At 37.2% G+C, this 25,546-nt stretch overlaps 1 protein-coding gene across 1 annotated transcript in view; it reads right to left on the bottom strand.

Annotated features, from left to right (window-relative positions):
• The window catches only part of PDE3A (phosphodiesterase 3A), a 316,106-nt gene extending 291,226 nt beyond the window's left edge, over nt 1-24,880 (bottom strand). The window contains exon 1 of the mRNA XM_017528921.2: nt 23,497-24,880. Coding sequence (XP_017384410.1) covers nt 23,497-24,456 — 960 coding nt within the window. The 5' untranslated portion in view covers nt 24,457-24,880. The remainder of the gene's footprint in view (nt 1-23,496) is intronic.
• Nucleotides 24,881-25,546: the final 666 nt, after the last annotated feature.

Genomic DNA, 25,546 nt, shown 5'->3' with positions numbered 1-25,546 from the left:
TATAGAAAATAAAATGAAACCTAACTTTATGGGGAAACATTATGAAACAGTCTGCCATTCAAGGCTATAAAACCAGTAATTAAAGTCAAAAGTAAAAACTAAATGACCAATGAAAATACTGAGTCAAATATTGCCTCTTGCAAGAATATTTAACTGATGTTAAAGAAACTCCTGAAAAGGCCCTTCCTCCACACTGTATTTATTTAAATCTCTCTTTACAGGAACTTTGTACAGGAAGGTAAATGCTCTTTTGGTCCACAAATTAGGTTCATGCCCTGCTTGGTTCAAGTTTATAGAGCTGTGATTTGTAAACTGTTTGTCTCACGTCAACATACCTGATGGATGTGACACACACATCAGTAACTGTGGCTCACTACAGCATTGATTCAGGAGGTTGGGGGTCCCCTAGAAAGAACATATTAGAATCGAAGGCAGGTTAGTGTTTGAAAAAGCCTACCATGTGATAATCACCCTTGTGGAAGACAAAGAGTCATTGTTCCTGCCATCTCAAAGGGTGCACCTAGGATGAAAAGCTCCTTTCACCATTAACAGTAGCACCTGATTTTAATAATATTTCCAAAAGGATGCATCATTTAATGCATCAAATCTCAGGCTTTCCTTTTCTACCTTTTTTTCTGTGTGTTTTTTTTTTGTACATTTTAATTGATGTATCAGAGTTGCACATATGTTGAGGTACATGTAATGTTTGGATATATGTATATAATGTATAATAATATAATGTATAGAATGTATAATGATTCTGTAGCTGAATAGTATTACATCAGGGTAACTGGATGATCAATCACCTTAAACATTTATCCTTTCTTTGTGTTGGGAACTGATATAGTTTGGCTGTGTCCCCACCTAAATCACATCTTGAATTGTACCTCCCATAATTCCCATAGTTGTGGGAGGGACCTGGTGGGAGATAACTGAATCATGGCAGCAGTTTCCCCAATACTGTTCTCATGGTAGTGAGTAAGTCTCACGAGATCTGATGGTTATAAGGAAAAACCCCTTTTGCTTGGCTCGCTCTCTGCTTGCCACCTTCTATGTAAAACATGACTTGCTCTTCCTTGCCTTCTGCCATGATAGTGAGACCTTCCCAGCCATGTGGAGCTGTGAGTCCAATTAAATCTCTTTCTTTTGTAAATTGCCCAGTTTCGGGTATGTCTTTATCAGCAGAATAAAAACAGCCTAATAAAGGAACATTACAATTCTTCTCTTCTGGCTATTTTGAAACATAAAATAAATTATTGTTAACTACAATTTCCCTAGTGTACTATAAAATACTAAAATTTATTCCTTCTATCTAACTGTATGTTTGTATCCATTAACCACCTCTCTCCATTCCTTCCTTCCCTCTTCCCTTCCCAGCCTCTGGCAATCACCATTCTACTTTCTACCTCCACAAGATCCACTTTTCTGGCTCCCACATACGCATGAGAACTTGTAGGTTTTGTCTGTGCCTGGTTTAGTTTACTTAACAAAATTACATCCAGTTCCAGCCACATTGCTGCAAATGAAAGGATTATATTCTTTTTATGGCTGAATAGTATTCCATTGTGTATATATATCACATGTTCTTTATTCATCTGTGGATGGACACTGAGGTTAATTCTATATCTTAGCTATTGTGAACAGTGCTACAATAAACGTGGGGGCAGACTGATTTATTTTCTTTTGAGCATATACCCAGCAGTAGGGTTGCTGGATCATATGAGAGTTCTGTTTTCAGTTTTTTGAGGAACCTCCATACTGTTTTCCATAATGTCCAGCTAGATTTTATTTATTTATTTAGAGGCAGGGTCTCACTACATTGCCCAGGCTGACCTTGAGCTGTTGGCCTCAAACAATCCTTCCACCCAGCCACTTGAGTACCTTGGACTAAAGGCATGTGCTACCACATCTAGTCCAGGTACATTTTAGACCTGTAGTGATAGTTATAAATTTGTCAAATTGTTTTAATATTTATGTAGTGTTTTTGCCTCCCAATTTTCACTGTTCTAGCTATACATAAATCACCAGAAGAAGTTTAACAAAGCAGAAACCTTAGTTATCTTCCTATTTGCATTGGAACTAAACAAAAACAGAAGATCTGAAGTACCAAAGGCACACGACAGATGAATGGAGCACAGTATTAACTCATGTGAAGATCTTCAAAGATTTAGCTGATGAAAACAAAATATACATCTATAGATTATGCAGAAAAAAAAGCAAGAGCAGTCGTAGTATGTGTTAGGGGTCTTAGTATCTAGACTACTGGTTCGTAAGTAGGTATTTGACAAAATTACACATTCCCCTTCCTGCTCACCCACATTTTGATATTTTGTAGGTTTAGCGTTGATGCTTAGGCAAGTGTGTGTTGCAAAAGGTTCATAAATAATTTTTCTACAAAAGAGGTGACAATCGAATTTTGCTTTGTTCCAGTCAGACCACATCTGTTGTACCAGGTACTGGACTTCTCAATTTCAAAAGACCATATCTAAACGGAGAGGAGGGGAGAGGAGGAGAACAAGATGGCATGGAGAAGGACTTAGTTCCCTATTACGGCAGTGATTAGGCAAAAGCTTAATAAAGATCACTTGTTAGGGATTTCATAAACTGAGCTCTACCTTTAATTTCCCTCCAATCCTGTGATACGACAGCAGTGATGTTTTTCAGGAAAGGTAACACATACTTAAACTGAAAATTCCTCCAAAAACTCACTATGATATACAAAGACAAGCCTAGAAGAGTAGTAAAAGCAATGGAGATTGTACAATGCAGGAAACTTCACTATGTGAGCAAAGAATAAACAATGCATTGCACTTTTGGACCCGTGATCCCGAGTCAATGGTCCGGAATTGTATATATATGTATAATATATGTATGTATGTATGTGTGTACATATATCTATGTGAATGTGTATATATGTATATATACACATACAATGCTAGCTAGCATCATTGAATACAGCCTAATTTATACATACAATATTAACTGTAAAAAGACAAAGCAGAGTAAGCATCTAGGATAACCTAAGAAAAACATCAAAGTGGAACTCAACCTGATAATTTTACAAGGTTAACTTCTCTCAACGGCCTAGATTGTCTCTACTGTTAAGGTAAGTTTTTAACTAGTCATATGAACCAGCACTCATCTGCTCAAGGATAAGAACCTTGCCCATGTACTTTTTAAGTGTGATCAAAGGTTACAACAGTCTATTGCCCTAGGGATCATTAGAGGGTTACACAGAAGCTGCAGTCTGTACGGACCCAGTAATATCTTTCATCGGTAGGATTCAGCACCAACAGTACAAAGTCATCTGCCTTGTAAGATTTAGGACCGTGCTTAACATCTAATCCTTAGGGTGATAGTCTTTGCACAGATTAAAATGTCCAGAGCCTACAACCTTTCCGTGTTTGTGGTGATAGACTGGGCACAAGAAGCTCCAGTTCTAGAAAGCATGTACGTACTAATCAGGAAAATATGGTAAGCTAATGTGGCTGTAATATTAAAATATTTTTTGTGAACTAAGAAAATTGAGCAGCTTCAAGCAGACAAGGTCACATGAGGTTGCAAAATTAACACACACGGAATATGTCCAAACCAAACACATCATCTTCCCACCTTCACCCCGAAACTGAAATAAACAAATACTGATCTGACACTTGTTCTCTCAGTGACTAGTGCCACTATTTCTCTAGTTTTCCAGGTTCACAACTTTAAGTGTCGTTCACGCCCTTTGTTAATACCTTCCAGCATCAATCACAGGTTAATCCTCCCAACTGCAGGGTTTTTTTTCCTTAAATCATCTTTCCTTCCCACCACTATCTTAATAAATCTTCAATGTCTCTAACCAGGACTTTCACAACACCCTTTTAAATGACTCCTTGCATCCATTTGGGTCCTCACCTAATCCACTGCTAGTAAAATTATGTTTAATCTGTAATATCACTCTTTGGTTAAAAAATACAATGTTTGGTACACGTAAAATAATCAAATTCCTCAACCTAATCTTAAAACACTCAATTTTTCACCCTGCCTACTCTCCATAGTGACCCCGTGCCCCCCTTATCTTACCTCTTAAAATTTCCCACCACTCCACCTCCACTCCTCAACACAAAAGCAGGGCTGTCAGTTCCACACGTCTTTTCCACAACACAGTGCGCACTCCACACGTGGTATCCAGCTCCACAACACATCTCAATCCTTCCCTACCTCAAGTCCTCTGGGCCTTATGCCCACAGGGGAAATATATAGAAATATTCTTTTACAAATACACTGGGTTTTTGTCTATTTTAGATACATTCTTTATATTGTACCAAAATGGATTATAGTCGGCATACTACTAATATAAACACGTGAGAAAGTTAAACATAAATCAAAAGGAAAAGTCAGAAAAGACGGGAAGACAGAGCTTCACCAGAAATCCATGTTAAGAGGGTGATGGTATTTGAGCATTAAATTTAGCTATGACCTTTCTAGAGGGCAAAGTTCTCACGGCTTTCTGTTTTTCAAAGCATTTATCCCTTGGCACTATAATCATTTGTTACCGTAGTATCTTTATTCAGGGAGCATGCAAGGGTGGTTCATTTCTGAATCTTCCCCCAGCAATCCCCACACTTTCTGGGATGTTGTGGGCACTCTTCAAGCGTTCTGGAGTAAAAAACGCAAACAGTGTAAGTTTTCCAAGGAGAATTCCCACAAGCCAGAGATCCCAGTTGCAGTCTAGGAGCCAACCATGCTAAAGGTGACTTTCCTACTAAAATCAAGAAGCATTTACTAGTAAGTACTGGCACGCTGGTCTTCCTTACAGTTAAATTCCTGAGTCCATTAATAACCTGACATTCTGATTGATGAGATACAGTTTTATTATTAGTATGCCTCCGCAGTGGATAACCTCTAGTTTTATGGAAAAATTGCATCTCTGACCTACAAGACTGAGATCTGGATTCCACCCAAATGCTAACTTCAGTACTGGTTGCCCCCTTTCCTCCTCACACACACAGAAAAAAAGAGAGAGACAGGACATGCCTATAATCTCTGTCACCTTAACTCAACCGTCACAGACATAAGCGGCCAGCACTCTCATGCTAACTCTCCTTGGACAGAACAGTGAAACGTGGGTGGAATGATTGAGTAAAAGTGATTTTTCTGTTTACATTATCTGATTCTATCATATTTTCTTCCAGAAAGTTTTTTTTTCTTGGTTAAGTGAGAGCACGCTCTTTATTTTTGTAAGTAGTTATAGAAACTGCTTTAATATTCTTAAATTTATTTTGGCAAAATTGTACAGCTCTTTAAAAGAAAAAGCATTTTAATAATCCTATATGTGGCAGTATTTTAAAAAACATTATATACACATTGCTTTTTTTCCCTGTTCATTTATTCAAACAAGCAATAGCACATGGAAATGTATAAAGTTCCTTACTCTTACACAGGAAATGCAGGGAATACTCAACAAAACCCTAAGAACCAAAACTGAGGTTAATCAATATTATACACAGTGTATGTAACTCAAATACACAAAAACAACAAAATATAGAAATAACTCATTTTTAGAAAACATGCTGATTACTTTAAACAAAAATCATTATGAACCTAATTTTTATTCGTAACCTTAGTAGCCTGATAATCAGTGAGGTGGCCTCAATACTCTCCTTCTACATGTTTTATAAGCAATTTTCTTTCCTTAGTAGAACAATATTTGTTTTCATGTTCATCTCAATGTATCGGTTGTGGTGGCAGCAGTAGAGTTTTGTTGCCACCTCTGAAACAAAAATACACCAAAAGCCTTTGTAAAAACTGATACACATTTCAGTATATATTTACATACACATGTATGTATATATTTTCATAAAACTATGCCTTCAGATAAAGTTACACAATTGTCTGTATGCTGATCTAAAATTTCAGGGATCTACTTTGGAGGATCTACTTTGGAGGATCTCCAATCTTATAAGAAATTGTTAAGTCTGTCCAGCCATCTGGGTCAAATATCAGGAATGCCAAAGGATTTGACTTCCAAGGGTGTTTTACAGAGTATTGAATATCACAACTACTATTCAAAAAAGTACCTGTACATGCAATTTCCATGTCTCCAACCCAAGCAACAACTAAGGCAATGGCCCTCCTAAATATGTTCATATTCTGTGAACATATCCAAAGGAACAATGCCAAAGGACGACATTTCTCTCTAAAGCTTTGTTTTTCTGGTTATAAAATATGTGTGCAGGGTTGAAAACTTAGAAAATACAGAAAAGTAAGTAAAAATTACCCATTATTCTCCCATATAAACAAGAATGAACATCTTGAAAGTTTCCTTTCTGCTATGAATTTGGCCTATCCTCAATTTTGTTTCATGATTTCATTTTCCACTCATCAAAAGTATTTTCCCATATGATTTTAAAACTCTTCATTTCACACATTTTAAAATATTTTATCTTTTGTTGTTCCCAAGCAGTATGTAAAAATGTTTCGTAATGAGAAATTAATTACCACGTGGAATTAGCAAACTCTAAACTTACAGAGCAATCAGCTATCATAATTTAAATATTTATACAGCACCTGTCACTGAAGTGTTCTGTAGGTCAACAGATGGTCTGAGTTAATATGAAAACAAAATAGAAGTATTTCCTCTATAGAAAGACCTGGGATGTATTGGCAACAGATCTTTATGGAAATGGGATTTGTCAGACTATTCAAAGACAAATGGAGAAAGCCTTGAACTTTCTTTGAAAGTCCCATGTTTTTGCTATACTAGAGCTTAAGATATTTAGAGCATCCAAGGAATCAAAGAGGACACAAATGTAAAAACATTCTATGCTCATGGATAGGAAGAATTAATGCTATGAAAATGGCCAAAAGTAATGTACAGATGCAATGCTATTTCCATTAAACCACCATTGACATTCTTCACAGAATTAGAAAAAAAAAATACTTTAAAATTCCTATAAGACCAAAAAAAGAGGCCATATAGCCAAGACCATCCTAAGCAAAAAGAACAAAGCTGCAGGCATTATGCTATCTGACTTCAAACTATGCTACAAGGCCACAGTAGCCAAATCAGCATGGTACTGGTACAAAAACAATGGAACAAAATACAGAACTCAGAAGTATGATTGCACATCCACAACCATCTGATCCTCAACAAACTTGACAGAAAGAAGCAATGGGGAAAGGATTCCCTATTAAATAAACAGTGCTGGAAGAACTGGCTAGCCATATACAGCAGAAAATAATTGAAACTGGACCCCTTCCTTATACCTTATGGAAAAATTAACTCAAGATGGATTAAAGACTTAAATGTAAAGCCAAAAACTATAAAACCCTAGAATAAAATCTAGACAATAGCATTTAGGACATAGGCATGGGCAAAGATTTCATGACAAAAACATCAAAAGCAATTTCAATAAAAGCAAAAATTGAGAAATTTATCTAATTAATGAACTTCTGCATAGCAAAACAATCATCAGAGTGAACAGACAACGTACAGAATGGGAGAAAAGTTTTGCAATCTATTCATCTGACAAAGGTCTAATATCCAAAATCTACAAGGAATTTCAACAAATGTACAAGAAAAGGCCAGGCCCAGTGCCTCTCACTGTAATCCCAGCACTTTGAGAGGCCAAGGTGGGTGGATCACTTGAGGTTAGGAAATCGAGACCAGTCTGGCCAATATTGTGAAACCCCAACCCCACCAGAAAAAAAAAGGAAGAAGAAAAAAGAAAAATAAAACCCAACCCCATTAAAAAGTGGGCAAAGGCCATAAACAGACACTTCTCAAAAGAAGACATTTATGTGACCAACAAACATATGAAAAAATGCTCAACATCACCAATCATTAGAGAAATGCAAATCAAAGCTACAATGAGATATCATCTCACACCAGTCAGAATGGCTGTTATTAAAAAGTCAAAGAACAACAGATGCTGGTAAGGATGTGGAGACATAGGAATGCCTTTACATGGTTGGTGGGGATATAAATTAGCTCAACCATTGTGGAAGACAGTATGGTGATTCTTCAAAGACCTAGAACCAAAAATACCATTTTACCCAGCAATCTCATTACTGAGTATATATCCAAAGGAATATGAATCATTCTATTATAAAGACACGTGCATGCATATGTCCACTGCAGCACTATTCACAATAGCAAAGGCATGGAATCAACCCAAATGCCCATCAATGATAGACTAGATAAAGAAAATGTGGTACATATACACCATGGAATACTATGCAGCTATAAAAAGGAACAAGATCGTGTCCTTTGTAGAAACATGGATGGAACTGGAAGCCATTATTCTTAGCAAACTAACACAGGAGCAGAAAACCAAATACCACATGTTCTCACTTATAAGTGAGAGCTGAACAATGATAACACATGGACACAGGGAGGGGAACAACAACCCCAACTGAAGTCTGTCAGGTGGGGTGATGAGTGAAAAAAAAGTATCAGGATAAATAGCTAATGCATGCTGGGCTTAATACCTAGGTGACAGTTTGACAGCTGCAGCAAAGCACCATGGCAACGACCCCTCATGGCCTATGTAACAAACCTGCACACCCTGCACATGTATCCTGGAACTTAAAAACTAAGTTAAACTTTTAAGGAAAAGATATTTAGAGCATCAGCACAAATACATCTGTTTAAAAGGAAGATCATGTGAATGACACAAATTTATTAAAAATTCATCTTGTTAAAATGAATTTTAAAATGTAAAGACATTTATATCAAAATAAAATTCCAAAACCAACCTTTAGTATACAAAACATTATAGTATCCTAACAAACTAAAAACCTTTTAAAGACTTTGAGATGCTTGATTAGAATTTATTCCATGTAAGGACATTTCATGACCTTCCTAAAAGTCTGGTCTACAGTTTTTACATCTTCTGGAAGGTGGAGGCAGAAGATAAAATTAGAAAACAAAAGTCAACCCAATCAGATGTTTTTAAAGCAAGAAATAAAAATAAATATTTCTTTAATATTTGGTCCCTAAAATAAGAGAAAACATTAAAGGAACTCTCTATCCTCAGAGAAAGTATCAGCCAATCAATACCCAACTTGGTAGTATAGATTTCAATATATTTTTAAAACCTGCCCACCAACACCATTTTGGTCCAACTCTCAATCATCTCTGGATTATTGCAATAATCTTAATTGGTTTCCTTCTTACATCGTAACATCTGTTCTCACTCAACACAGAGAATATGAGAGATCTTATTCAACATAAGGCTGGTAGCATCCTGTCTTTGCTCAAAACCCTTCAATGGTATCCCATCTGACTAAGAACGAGTCTTGCAATGACCCCTCATGACCTATGTGATCTGCTGTCCCCTTCTCCTCACCTTTCTCCATTTTCTCCTATATCACAGAAGTGGAAATCCATGGACTGTCTGTAACCACCTTAGGAAAGAGATGACCACTCCAGGCAGAATTTATAAATTGAAACCAACAGGAGTAGACTGAGACTCCACAGGACTCCTGCTGCTGCTGGGGCCAAACCAAAATCACTACCTCAGACTAGACTGAAAGATCATTCAATAAGTGGAAAAATCTGAAAGAAGAGTGGTCTGAGGGTTAAGGTCTAGAGTAAACCCCCATGGAAGCTGGTAAAAAGAGAGAGCATCCTGAGGAATATTTTTATGTGATAAAATAAACACTCAGTACCTTCCACTGATGGCCACAGCTGAGCCAGGGCTTAGCTGTTTTATGCAGTTAATAAGCAGAAAGTCCCTGTCATTTGAGAATAATGGCACCACTGTTACATAATGAGAAAAAGGATGGGCATGACTGAAATTTTACCATGAAAAATGAAACTAAAGTTTTTGAAAATAATTTTGTTTTTCAAGACAAAATGTGAGTTTATAATGGCAGCTAGACTACTAACCAAATTTAAAGCACAAATCAAGTTTCTGTGTATGGGGTTAGAAGACACACTACATAACGATTCCATCAATTTCTTAAATATCTCTCTTAAGCCTTTTTCACTGAAGCACTGAAGTCCCTGACAAATCTCTCCTTCTACCGTTACCTTACCTGGCTCTCAGGATTTCTCACTTGGTATTGGCTTTGGTTACAATTTAAGCAACTCCCTAATGCTGTTTTAATTAACTTCCATTAAATTTGCATATTTTGTAAGACCTGTGAGTATGTGTAATCAAATGCAAATTTGTTTGCATTGTTGTACATGGTGCTGTCTGAAATTCAGACTATAATCTTCAATGACCTGGTCCTTATGGGCAAGAGTATGTACTATTCATGTTTAGCCAGGTACCATGCTTACTAGAACCTCTGTCCATTATAACATTAATTTAACCTTCGCAACATTAAGAAGGCAGTCATATTATTTTTATGGTATAGATAGGGTCACTAAAGTTCTGAAAGTTTAAGAAACTGGTATACATTATAAGCTTTGGTCTGTGTCAGTCTAGAGAGTGCATATATTCTTTCTACTGAACGTTTGTATAGCAATTTATTTTTATTTAGCCTTTATAACAGCCATATAAGACAGGTAATGAAACTGATATTCCTATTCCTGTTTTATAGATGAGGAAATTGATATGCAGGGTGATCAAAAACACTTATTTGAGGTATCATCAATGAAGTTTTTTGAACTTCAGAAAAATGAAATCAAAGTGAAACATTTATGAACGTCATAGGTTCATAAACTATGTTGTCCGTATATAGTTTTTCCTATGACACTGACGCATCTTGTCTGAGCCAAGTACTATTAAACTGTTTGTTGAATTGGATTGCAAAAGTCAGAACTTCCTGTACAGTTTCAGTAGGCAGAATTTATAGTCCTGTGATTATAGTCCTGTGATTCTCAACAGAAGCAACTGGGGTGTTCCTTAAAACTGCAGATTTCTGGACCCCACTCTACACTTAACTAAATCGAGTATGTAGAGGGCTACAGGATCTATTAGCTAATATTTTAGAGGTCTACATTTTAATATTTTTCCCAAATAACTTTTATTCACACTAAATTTTGAGAACTACAATAAACAGCTCGATTGAGAAAGTGTCAAATGATGTGTAATTACATGTAGGTGAAATTAAGTAATGTCCTCATAGACTTCAAAAACATCTAAGACAAGGTGATTAATCTATTAACTAGAGGCATTTACGGTTATAATTCATAAATAAGAGTTTGATTAACATGGCATTATAGTTATGTAAGAATAATTATCAACAGAGGAAAAGTTAGAAAAAAAGAAAAATCTAGTCATACTGAAATGCTTATAAGGTAGCAAATATGAAATGTAAAATAGAGAAAGTTCTGAGATTTTAAATAAACTTACTTGCTGACATTGTTTAATCAATTCTGGTCATATAAGAGGTAAAAGTTCACACAAGATTGCTATTAGCCCACATGTATAAGTGAAAATGATAAATGTGTTAAAAAGTTAAAGAATAAGAATGAGCGTCTTGAAAACTAATGAACATCAGGAGAGTTTGTGAATAGCATTAGGACCTCTTACATGGACCATCACCCCTGAGTGCTTTTGGTCTAATGACAGATTTTGAGGCAATACATGGCTGGATTTCCCACACAGGATCCAAGAGTGTCTCTATCAGGGTCTTCTCCACTTTCCTAATCATAAAGGGTTTCTAGATTTTTAAAGGCACTAATATTATGTACTCAAAAGACCATAAAATATTTTTTGAAAACTAAGGAATTATTAATTTGATTTTGATCTAGTCTTTCTGCAAAACAAAAACACTACCATTAGTTTTTTGCACTCATTTTTATGGTGGTTTTCATATCTGAATGCCACTTTTTTTTTTTTTTTTTTGAGATAGAGTCTCGCTCTGTTGCCTGGCTGGAATGCAGTGGCGGGATCTCAGCTCACTGCAACCTCTGACTCCCTGGTTCAAGTGATTCTCCTGCCTCGGCCTCCCATGTAGCTGGGACTACAGGCACGCTCTCCATGCCCAGCTAATTTTTGTATTTTTAGTAGAAATAGGATTTCACCATGTTGGCCAGGATGGTCTCCATCTCTTGACCTCATGATCTGCCTGCCTCAGCCTCCCAAAGCGCTGGGATTACAGGCGTGAGACACTGCACCTGTCCTCCACTTTATTTTTTAGATAACTCACTTAATCAGTGTTTAGTTACTTACATATGTATCCAACATTCCCAGTCTAATTCTCACACTTTTCATTAGGACTAGTTAATTGCTTAAAGGAGTTACACCAAAAACACTTAAAAGCTCTAGTTGTAGCTCTGTAAAGGGGTTAAGGTGAGCAAATCTAATTGTTACTTAAGTGAAAAGGAATGACAAGAAGTGGACAAAATGAAGCTACTGCCTTAATAACTATGCTGTAATTTAGAACCTATTTATCTAGCAAAACACAACTCCAATTATAGCAAAAAATAATCACTAGGAGTAAAAACAGACACTATTCAAGATGCTACACACAGTTAGCTCCTTGTCTCAAAATGCAAAGTTAAATGATTTTGCTTCTAAAATGTTTTACAAAATTTAAACTCACAAATAGCTGGACTATATTTTGATTATTTCAATTTAATTTATAATTAATGTCTGTTTGTAATTTATTTTTTCAAATAAAAAGCATATTCTGATTTTTAAAAAATGGTATATTCAAAAAATTCTCAAACTCCAAAAGTTGTCCATGATAGCACCCTCTCTAAAAAGTCTGTCTTTGAGAACACTTGACATCTACAGATAAAAATAAACTTGACACCATAAGGTTGGAAATCACTTTTTTCCTAAACATTGTACTCCTAGTTCATCTAATGTCATGATCATCTGCCTAACATACTCAAAAGATAAGTCCCTGATTTCAGTGAGAGGATTTGACAATACCGTATCTTCTCTAAGTATCAAAACTGCAACAACAAAGCATTCTTATTTGACTTAAATTTTGTTATTTCCACAAGTAAAGTTCTATGAAAAACTAGGTGGACCAAAGAAAAAAGTGACTGAATATAAGCTAAAATTTATTATTCAATACAACCCTATAAACTTCCGAATTTTCAGTTCAACTTGACTCTGAAATTATGCTACCAAATTTCTAGATCATTCCACATGATGGAACTAGCACTGCATTTGTATGACATTTTAAATAAGTCAATTTCACAATATCATCTCTGGAAGGAACCACCTCAGACTTGATTTTGTAACTGATCACAATTAAAAGCTAAAATAGAGATCAGATTTGATTTACATTAGACTTTTCAGGAAATACAGCTATTCGGTAAGGACTTCTAACAAGAATACAGACTAGTGGAGTGTAAAAAGGTGACAGCTGGAGAGCACATGTCACAGCCCTGTGGGATGGAATGGGAGAAAAGAAAGTCAGAGTTTTTTCTCTCTCAATGTATTAGTTGAATGTGAAAAAGACTTGAATTTGTATTTTTCTAAAAGATGAACCCTAATTTCAGAAATCTTTCAAAGGTTTATACTACAATGATCTTGGTGGTAGCTTTGGTTATTTTCAGTTGAGAGTGAGCTAAAAATAAATATCTAGGACTCATGCTGAACATGGGATTTCCCACCAGTAAGAGCACAGGCAAATTCAACACCTTATATAACATGTGCAAGAAAATATTTTTTTAAGTAACAAAAATACATCATATTAAAAATGAACATTTATAGGTTTGTTGACAGTCTATTTCTTTTATTCTTTCCATAGAAATTTCCTTAAATCAATTTAGTCACTACCTCAATCTCAGGAGAAAGGGGAGATAAATATTTCAGGTTAAAAATCTTTTATTTCTTTTCCATCCATTTTTCCTACCATACAGCCAGCACTTACAATAAGCAAGACACTGGGCCAGAATTTTCTAAATGAAATGCTTATGGCTGAGATAAGGAAGCTACAAAAATTTGATTCCTTCTGTAATGAAAATTGTCTTAATCGGAATCTGACTTCTTTAGTTACTGAGACTAGAAAGCAAATTCTCAATACAGCATAGGCCTTTCAGCAGGCTCCCCCCCTTCCAAACTTACTGAGGGAGGGCTGCTGAAGCTGGACCCCAAAATAATATCTCCTAAACAAGGAGATGGTTCATACCATGAGGACAAACACTGCTTGCTAAAGAGCATTTCTGTAGTAGATCTCTAAGATATTATAAAAAATAAAAACTATTTCATTTATTCGTGTTCATGCTAGCTTAAAAATGGGCTAAGGATGCTGATTCCACATAGCAGTATAGCAGTCGCCACAAAAGTAAACATTTCCCCCCTGAATAATATCTCTATGACTTCAAACTTCCATTAGGTCTCTTTAAGTGGTTTATACCTGGAGAGGAGGAAACACTTGCCACAAACATAGCATAAATATTCAGTTATTTAAACTACTTCTCAAGATGGAAAATTTTTACTAAAATCCTATTAAACCAAACCACAAGATTCTTGCATAAAATTATTTCAGTATTCTAACAAGGTACTGGGAGAGACAGAATAGCATTCCTTAAAATTTTAAACACATTCTGAGGAAGAAGAATCTATTAGGTAAAAAGAAAATAAGATGAAATAAAACGTGCATGTAGATAAGAGACGGAGAACAGAAAAAGACTGGCCAAAAAAAAAAAAAAATACCAGAACAACCTCTATATTAATTTAAATCAATCTCAAAATTAGCCAAAGCTTATAGTGACTAGATACAATCAAATATCAACTCTTTCAAGCAACAGATGTGTGTAACAATGACATTTCATTCTTCAGCTATCTCCTTCAAGAAATCTAAGTCAGCTTTACCAGAAGTGAGCCAGTGTCCACATTATTTTATTTCATCCAAATGTGTTTGTGTGTATACCATGATTCTATTGCCTTTTGATCTTTTTAGAATTCCTAATAAGTAAAAAAATATATATAATCTATCATAAAAAAAAAATCTATATTTAATCTGCAGTGTAAAGATAAATAACATACCTTATCCTAATCACTAAAAGCATCACACAGAGATATAAACGTTATACACAAAATAGTCTTTTAAAAAGTTAATCTATACATCTGTATATAAAGGAAAATGTCATATATAATTTTCTCTTTAGTTCTTGATGTAGCATAAGAATTATGGCTATTGTTAATGAATTCATAGTCTGAGGAAAGGTGATAGAGAGAACATGACATTAAAAATTTCCAGAGTTTTTTCATCTGAAATCAATTTGAAATTACAAGCTAGAGTGAACTCAGAAAATGGCTCCAAAAGTTACCTAATCTCAATTCCAGTTTAAAATTTTCACACTATCAAAATCTCTAATCTGCTCTATACACAAAATGAACCATTTCATTGTGTTTCCATGAAAGTGGTATTTATATAAGCAATAGTGAAAACTCATCAGCCCTTTACAGACACTGCTATAATTTTCATTCATTAAAGCTACTAGCAGGTTTGTCACTTTTAGTTTCCTAAGTTACAAAGATAATGACCTGCACTACAAACATAAGCACTGTCATTTCTAAAGAGACATTAGATAACGCAATTACAGACTAATCATCATGAACATGTACTGTGTTCAAAGTGTATCCATATGCAATCCCTGTTACATACTAAACTCCAAAAGGCAAATTTATAATTAACTGGAAATACTGATACTGTTATAAATCAGGTTAATATAAAGGTCTTTTATTAAGGAACTCTGCTAAATCTCCCCCTCCAATTAAAATAATCATATTTTAAAATAAGTGCAATCATGTGAAATGAAGGAAAAAGGAAAATCAACTTGGTTACCGTTAGAGTGGCACAAAAATGAGCTATCAAGATTACAGATAAAATTTTAAAGACTGTATATTACGTGTTATCATTAAATCCACAAAGATTTTCCATTATAACTGAAGAGGTGACATTAGTATTTCAAATATTACAAATCTTTAAAATATAGAGCTACACTGTCCAATATGGTAGCTATTAGCCACATGTATCTATTTAACACTTGAGATGGGGCTAGGCCAAACTGAAATGTGCTTTGAGTGTAAAACACGCGCAAGATATTAAGACTTACAAAAAAACAGAATGCAAAATCTTTTCTTTTTTTTAACAGTGATTACATGTTGACATGATATACTGGGTTAAATAAACCATGTTATTATAATTCATTTTACCTGTTTCTTGTGTGTGTCTGGTCTCTAGAAAGTGCAAAATCAAATATAAGGCTTGTGTTATATTTGTACTGGACAGTCTTTATCTATAATGTTTACAGGACTGTTTTCATCAAAGCCACTGGGTGACACTGTTTCTTCACCAAGTTGATACAACCAAAGCAATTTCCCGGCAGGGGAAAATCACACATGCACACACACACAAATCATAAATGCACCTACAGGTACACATGTGCACATACACACACACACCCCTCAGCAAACAGCATGTGCCTTTTATAAGCAGTCACCTTCTCAGGATGAAAGAATGAGTACCCTTAAAGTAATGTTATTACTATGTTAGCAGGACTGGCTATACTTGAAAGCTTTAATAATCATTCACAGGTTCCTGAATAATAAATGACAGCTCTAATCAAACAAAAAAACACAGACATTGCTTAGTTGGTGACTTTGCTCCAATAGCTTTCCGTCTTCTAAATGGCAATGTTCTTCATGACCTCCTCTGATATTATATCCTATTTACTTATATTGTAATGAAATTCTAAGGAAATGCTGCAAAATAACAGAAGAAAAAAATTGCCAGCTGTTTTTGCTAATGAAGAAATGCCTTACTGATTCGCAGATTATGTTTTGCCTTAAATTTTGAAATCCTGAACATACAAAAATCAATGTAGTGAAAATCTAAAATAAAAATATTCAATACTTAAGCCACTGCTGAATATTTTTGTTTGATAAGACTCTACAAAGTTAGACTTTTCAATGCAACTGATACTCATTTATGCAACATCAAGAATAATTCATTCCAGAGGCTACCTGGTACTATTTGTTGACCAGAAAATTCATTGTAAGGGCTGAACAAGTTTTGTGTTATTTACACATCTGACACTCAATGTGATTACTCAATCTCCTAATTCTGAATGAGAATTTAGAGTTGGCTCCATGTATAAAATTACAAATGATACCTAGGCTTAAAGTTACCAGCCTGACTCTTTTCCTACTCTGTTTCCCCAGCAGCATAGTCAAGTCAGACAGGAAATGGACAACAGTCATCCTGCCTTGGGGCTATCTACCTACATTTAGCTCACTCTCAGTTTCCTTCTCTCTAAAATCAGACTGACTCTAGTCTTCTAACTACCCCCTTTATAGAATTAAGCATTGAAAATATCCTTGCAACCAGCTGTTTACAGTCATAAACCAACTCAAGACATAAATACAATCAATCAGTGTGCTATTTTGAAGTGTAACATGTCCAAAATCCAATAATATTTTACTGTTGTTTCAGAGCAGACTGTAAAGGTATACTAAACTAATTTCTATCTCAAAAAATACTCTCTCCATGTTTTCAAAATGTAAAGTTGCTTAAAATCTAAACCATTTATGTTTAATCATTTGTGTGTTGAGGACCTTCTGAAAATCTATGACACTAAGACTTTCTGCCCATAAGAATGAACAAATGAAGTTTTGGATATAATTTCAGAGAAGAGATAAATGAGTCCTGGAGCCAGCTTAAAAACCTGCTGCAGGGCGGGCTAGGTGGCTCATGTCTGTAATCCCAGCACTTTGGGAGGCCAAGGCAGACAAATCACGAGGTCAGGAGATGGAGACCATCCTGGCCAACATGATGAAATCCTGTCTCTACTAAAAATACAAAAATTAGCTGGGTGCGGTGGCATGTGCCTGTGATTCTAGCTATTCAGGAGACTGTGGCAGGAGAATCACTTGAACCAGGTAGTCGGAGGTTGCAGTGAGCGGAGACTGTGCCATTACACTCCAGCTTGGCCACAGAGTCCCTGTCTCAACAACAACAAAATACAACACATACCCAGACACACCTCCTCTAAGTTATTATACATACACATTTCTGCGTTATCTAAGAGGTCCTTTAGATATTTCACTGTGACCTCCCTTTTTCTCATGTTCATGTCTCATTACTCTCACTAGGCTCTAAACGTTGGAGAGACAGATCCTGTGTCACATCTGCTTGTATATTATTTGTATGATTTTTAGCACAAGGACTAATGCACAGATAAAATGAGTTGATTTGAGATCTGATAGGTTGATTGACCAAAGGCTTTTATGGATAACATTAGCTATAGGTAGCATCTTCTTTTAAAAGAGTGGTATACATTCACAATGAACAGGTATGGCCAATGAAAATTTTTACAATTGTTATTCAACATATCTTCCCCTAAACTACAACTCAGGCAAATTGTTAGACTTTTTTTTTCCCCAGTCATCAAACTTGTGTGTTTTATATCGATGACAGCACAAACATACATTCTCAAAGTTAAAACAATTGCCAAGTAACCTTGGCAAACAAACAAAAACTCCTTTAATAAAAAATACTACCTATTGTGAAAGTATATATACATAATTACCAAAAGGATTCAAGTTTCAATATAGAGGAATTATATTCATTTGAACATTAATGGAACACATCTTTAGTACAAGAATAGGAGACTAGGCTTTCTGAGGGTCTTCAGAATTATTTCACAGAGGTTCATTAAACACATGAATGCAGAATCTAAGCATACATTTTTTTTATCTCAGTTTGAGGGTTTTTTTTTTTTTTTTTTTTTTTTAGCAGATATGAACACCACACAGAGACAGAGCAGGAAGACTCCACTGAAGAGGAGACACACGGCAACTAAGTAAACAATTCACCAGAAACCTGTAGGGTTACCCGTCGCTTCCCGAAGCATCAGACATTTCCCCGTCACCCAATGCAAAGGCACCATACAATAGTTGCATTGATTATCTTCACACGTCCAGGACAGTACAACTCACAACAATAATTATTTCTCAAAAATACAACTTCCATCCTAATCCCAAAATAAACTCTTTCTCTGGATACATAAAATAACACGCGTTTTCAATGAAAGCAACATTGACACTACTGGGCTGACTGACATAAATCATATTAATGGAAAATCTTAAAATATATAGGCATACTTCCAATCTTGAGGTTTATAAACATCCCACCTTGACATAATGAGAACTTGCTTAAAATAGAAGTAAAATTGAATTTGGCAAAGCCTTTATTCAACTAGCACTCTGAAGAGATTATTTCTCAGATCTGAATTTTCTAATAGAATATAACAAATTCACACAAATGTCACTGAAGATAGAATGAATGTTTTTTCATGCCAGTGTCACTCACCCTTGCCTGCCTGTACCCCCTCCCCCAAGGCTTTTCAAAATGTATTTCATACACAGAGTCACTGTTCTGGTTGTTTATTTAATTAACATGACAGCCCAGCATACACAGCATTTCTTTCAGTTCTACAGCTTTAACTTTTTACACTTTCAACTCCATACAGAAAGAGTAAAATTACTGTTTTCACTCCTTCCAGCCTCTGTAAATTTATATAGATTCACTGACTATTTATGTCACTTTAAAAAGTTTTTCACTATGCTTTAAATATCTGTATTCACAAAGTAAAATCACAATTTTTGTCCCCCCTCACAAAAAAAAATTCTCTTCCTTCACCTTTCCAAAGGGATAAAGAAATCTTGTTTTCCTTTTTCAGTATTTTCAGAAGTTGACATTAATCAATTTTAATTCTGTCACCAAGTCATAAGTAATCTATACTGCTCTTTGAATCACCATAAACTGAGTAACACTGCTGAAATATAGAAGCTACAATTTAATTGAAAGTCCATGATTATTTCTGAAACTTACCTAATTTGAGCTATATGTTATACTGAAAGACATTTTGGATTTAAACAATGTATTCTACCTTTTGAGAATAAGCAAGTTTTTGGTCAAAGAATAACAATGCCTCCCATCCATTGCCAACCATCAAACACCATACCAATGTCTCCTATTTTTGCTTTGCTGCTATTTGCCTTTTTACTTAAGTTTCTAACATCAGTAATAAAAAACTTGACTCTTCTTTTGATAACTAATTTTAGTTTTTAATTACATAATAGAAAGTATATATCTACACATTTCTGGATGATGTTCTATCTATAACAAAAAAATTTATTAAGTGGCACAAATGCATTAATGGAAACAGTCATATGCCTTGTGTTTATCTGAAACCGCAATTCAACATACTAAATTTTTCTTGACAGGTAACTAAAATAAAATTACATTGGTTTGAAATCTTTCAAAAGTGAATGTGTAAGGTGGTCTCAGTAATTAGAGAGGAATGAGTAGCCAGTTATATCTCTTTATTTACCAAGAGAATGGAGAGATACCCCTTCAAATACAATTTCCAAAAGCAAAAAAAAAAAAAGGAAAGAAAAAGAAAAACTAAAATTTTACATTGAAAAATAACATACTAATCATGCATAATATCTAATAGTCCAAGAAAGTCTAGGTACATCTGTATATTCCCATGTTTGGGGCTGAGGTAATTTGAGAGAGACATATCTGCTCTGGGATGTGAAAGTCCACTTAGAAAAGATACGCACACCTTAACAGACACTTGCCTTCTTAACACTGGCAGCCAGAAAAGTAGTTTGACACACTCATCTACAAAATCAGCCTCAGTACTGCGGACACTGGGTTGTCAGGACTAAACTAAATGCCAAACAAACTTTATAGTTCTTTAAAGCTTAAAGAACTATAAACTTTCTTCTTTCCTGAGAATAAAGATATTTTCACTTGCATTCAGAGACACCAGTGCTATAGACTTAGAGTTCTTAAAAGGAAAAAAGGGAGAGAGAGAGAAACATGTATCTGTCAGTTGGTTTCTCTTATGAGAATTTTATCATATATTCTCTTTGCATTTTTAGAACTGAGGGTCACTGAAGAGGGATAGTTCATAAGTAACCAGCCACTGCCATTCATACAGAGAAGAAAATGATGAAATTCTCTCACCTGTAAACCTCACAATGAGCAAAGTGCAAATAAATTGTCAAGAGGACTCTGACAGACTGCTTTCAAGTTCTGAAATGACTACTTAAAATTCACTTGTTGCCTAATGAGTACTGTCTTGAGTCAAAAGTAGACATTTCTTCAGAAAAAAAGCTGACTGACATTCAGGTGAGTGTTACCTACTTATTTTATACTTATTTTGATTTTTAACTTCACAAAGTATGCAAATGACAGTGGTACACTTTGCACCCTTAATCAGAAGTTTGTTTCCTTATGATAAAACAGATAAGCCATTTACTATGTAGCTCCTGAACTTTTCACACAGTAAGGTTAACGTATATGAGATGCTGTCCTATCTTGTAAGATAGTGCTCTATGTTAGTTTCCACCCACTCTCCACAATTATGCTCAGCAACAACTTTTAATGGGTCATATGTAAAAACTAGTCTTCAGTGACACACACACACACTCACCCACTCACCCACTCACCCATGGCCTCATTAAAACTTCAAGTATCTCAATATCTGCTAAATGTATTCTTGTTTTTCTACCAACCATAAGACATAAAGTTTCTCACTTTAGAATAATCTTCCCTAATACAGCCTTCAAAAAAAAAAACAGTGACCAAAGAAAATTACAGAAATAGATTGCAATTATGCATTTTCCAACAGCATTAATCAGCAAAACATTAAATATGTAATGCTTATTTTCATAACTTTGCAGATAATTCCAATTCTCCATTTATCAATTTAAACCAGAGAAAACCAATAAAAATGTGTGGGTTAATTAACGCTGCCAGTTAATTCACCTAACCACCTTCTTCGCTTAAAGCCACTTTAATTTCTTATGAATGTTAACATAACATTAAAAAAATTAATTTCACAGGGTAAATGATATCAATTTGGAATCAATTTATTTGTGATTAAGTCCCACGTTTTCCTTAGAAATTATGGTTGTGAATTTTGCAATAGTCACATTTCCCTATAAGTTAATGAATAGTGTATTCTGAACATACTTAAAGCTGTGGTGTTTTCATTTAAAAGACATTCTCTCCCATAACTGTGAAAAGAAATCAAAATGGTTAATTTACCCTCAAAGAGATAACTTACTTTATTATAATGATTTCCAATTTTATACCAAAACTAAATATCAGTCAGTGGCCCGTTTTCTCCTCCACTTAGAGTAAGCTTAAACCCAAGAAACATTTGTTTTATCTAAACAAAAGTAAATAACTACATTTGCTTTAAAATAAAGACTATGATGCTGTCATCTACTCTGCTAAATAATGTCAAACAACCATAGATCTGTGTAATCGACTCCATTTCAGAAACAAACTAGCCACCCACACCAGGTAGTGACTGCTATATCTTAGAAATACCCAAATGATTATCCACAGAATAACCCTAAAAGAAAAAGCCTACTTTGTCTTAGGATATTCTCTTGCTCCCTAAAGTTGTTCTAACAGTACCATAGGTAGGCATAAATTTAATGGGAAAAGTGTAAATTTCCACTGCTGTATCCAACCAGCTCCTCCTCCCCATTAAGTGTCAAATCCACTTCAACTAGAGAGGTGAAGAAATCTGCTTCAAATAGAGAGGCATACGCTTCAGTATGCCTTTTCAGCTACAGTATGCATTAAAAATTGGGATTTGTTCTTTTATGCCCTTTATAGCAACTATTTCATCATTTTAAATCATTTAATGATAATAAGGAGACTCATCCCCAGGACTGACTGAAGTTTTATTTACAACTTCACTTAAAATCCCAGGTTTCTCCTCCTCCCAAGTTGTGGGAAGATATACATCTCCAGCAATCTTAGAAATGGTCTCCCAAATTAGTATTTTCTGTAAAATCTGCATAAATCCATTTGAATTTATAAATATCCACTTAAGTATGCACATACTAAACAGAACTGTTTTGTTTTTATTTGACACTAAAGCGCAGTTGACAATTTTGAACAATTCCAAAGTTCAGACATATTATTCCCCAAGCTGAAGTTTGTGATACAAAACACACTAGCATGTAATAATATATGCCCCTAAATTATATTTAAAAACAAATTGGGCACCATCAGCTGAAGTCTCTCCAAATAAAACTTACTGCAAAACCAGAAAGTATCAATTCCTCACCTTCAAGCATAGCTTGCTTTGCTCTAAAATCTTTTTACTGGTTTTCATAAATACTTAATATCATTTCATTAAAAAGACATTTTACTTTTTAAAAAGTAGAAGTCTAGTAAAATCACTCACTGCTAAAAAACTAAACTTAATTCTAAAATTTCTGCTAAGGAAGGAAAGGGTGAGAGTACTTTAAAAAGCAGGCGAGCCATACACCAGGTGTAGCAGATCTAAAAATTTGGCTCAGCTGTGGAAAACCCTACAAATGCCATCTAGTTTTATTACTCAGTCGTGTTTCGGTTGTTCAGGTTATAAAACTACTATGTGAAAGAGAGGGAAAAATACCTGCCAATTTCTTATCAATTCTGAAGTTAGACCACTTTTCTAGGCTATCTTCCCTTTAGTTCCCAGCGCTCGGATTCTCTCCACTCTGCGCGGATTCCCAAGTGTTTCAAGTTTCCTCCAGAGCCGAGAGAGGAGTTGACAGTGCTTACCTGTTCCCTCGGTATACAGGGCAGGGAGGTTCTCCGATGGGACTTGCTGCTGCAGCCGGACATCTCCGTGGACACGACGGAGCTGGACCGCCTCCTCCTCTTAAACACCGGGATATCTTCCCTGGTCCCAGCAATCAGCTGGGACCCCAAATGCTCCCTTGGAGCCGCCTCCGCGGACTGCGGCAAGATTTGTTCCGCGTACCTGGCCAGGAGGATCCCCAGCAAGCCGGCTAAGTACGCCAGGTAAGGTCTCCAGGCGACCTTGAACCTCTCCAAGGAAATGAGGGACACGGTCCTGACCGCGCTAGTCAAGGCGATCATGAGGACGCCCAGCCTCAGCCTCAGCACCAGCCATGTCGCGGCGGCCAAGCAGCTGAGCACCACCCCCGCGGCGGGGAGCGAGAGTAAGTGATCCTCCCCGACGCCCAGCCCAATCTGGACGAGCGCTTCCCCCCCGCAGCAGGCGGCCAGCAGCGCTACGGCCAGAGGCAGGCGCACCCCGGCGCGCAGGAGGTACAAGCCCATCCAGAAGAAGGCACACAGGAGACTGAAGAGCAGCGCCGAGGGCTGCAGCCAGGGGCTGAGCCGCGCGCCGCCCCCGGGAGCACCTCCCCGAGGCCGCGGGAAGACGCCCCCTTCTGCTCCCGGGGCTGCTTCCTCCTCCTCCTCCGCCGCCGCCTCCTTACATTGCTCTAGGTCACAGCCGACCTCCGCGCGGACCAGCCTCACCAGCAGCGCCAGCAGAAAGGACAGGGAGCCCGCGCACAGCGCGGAGGAAAGTTTCCGAGAGCGCCGGAGCGGCTGCAGCACTAGGTCTCCCCAGCAGCCACGGCAGCCCGAGTCGCGCGGCGATGCGGGGTCCGCACGACGGTGGCAGTCCCGGCCCGCCTTCGGGGCTTGGCTCACCCCACTGTAGACGGGCTTGTCCCTGACTCGTGCTGCGTCGCCGGGCACTGCCATGGTACGGTGCCCTCTTCACGAATCACCAGTGGTCCCCCAACACCCCCGCCCCGACCCACACGCGCGCGCGCGCACACACTCACACACACAGATACACCGCACTGTCTCCCAGTTCTACTCTCGGAATCCTTCTTTTCCTCAGGCCCACAATCCACTGAAAGTTTCAGCTTTCGAATAACTCCTGGAGAATGCTAGATGCTCCAGTGAGACTTCAAGTTAAAAGCTAGCACGCTCAAGTTCAAAGCAAGCACGGGCAGAAACGATCAGGATTCCCCTTTTCTCTCTTTGAATATCTTTTACAGATTCTCGGCTCCACCCCCACCCCCAACTTATGTCCTCCGGGGTCTCTTCCTACTTCAGGATTTCAAAAATTGCCCAATGCATCCCGCGCGCAGGAGCCGCTGACGCTGGAGGAGCCGGGGGCGCAGGGCGGGCTCCGGGCCATTCCGAGGCGCAGCTCCGCGCCGCCAGGCAGCGCGCCGAGCCCGCGGCAGATGGAGGTCTCCCTTCTCTTCCTTCCTGCAGCTCTTTTTCTATCACTCTTTCTTTCTCCTCGGCCGATTCTCCCCGGCACGGCCCCAGGACGCGAATCGCCATTCCCTGGGGCAGAAAGCAAAGCCTCCCCCGCCTCTGTCAATCCAATTCATGGCAAAGGATAGAAAAAAAGAAAATGGAAAAGGGGCTGAGAAATTAGAAGTTGCTAAGTCCCGTCGGAGAGAGAGAGACGGAGAGACTAGCAGCAGCCGCAGAAGGGAGGGAGGGAGAAGGAGCGAGCAAGAAAGGAAGGGAGGGTGAGAGGAAAGGGAGGGTGAAAAGGGAGAAGGAAATTTGCTTTTCTTTTTCTAACCCCCCCCCCGCCCCCCGCCCCCCGCCAACCACCACTTCTTTTTGGTGCAAAGTTGGTGGTGATTTGCAGTTTTGCAAACGAAACGAGTGGAGACGACTGCTTAAAATTGTATAAAACTGGCAGCTGGAGTGATCGACAATTCCGCTTTCTTTCTTTAAGGCAACTCCCTAGGAAAGCTTTCTCAGCTGAGCTCCCGCCCCCTCCTCCGGAGGAGGCGCTACCCTCAGCACGATTGCTCCTTTG

This window comes from Cebus imitator, unplaced genomic scaffold, assembly GCF_001604975.1.
Source record: "Cebus imitator isolate Cc_AM_T3 unplaced genomic scaffold, Cebus_imitator-1.0 Scaffold2, whole genome shotgun sequence".
Classification (NCBI taxonomy): Eukaryota; Metazoa; Chordata; class Mammalia; order Primates; family Cebidae; genus Cebus; species Cebus imitator.
This window is presented reverse-complemented; position numbering and strand designations above follow the sequence as displayed.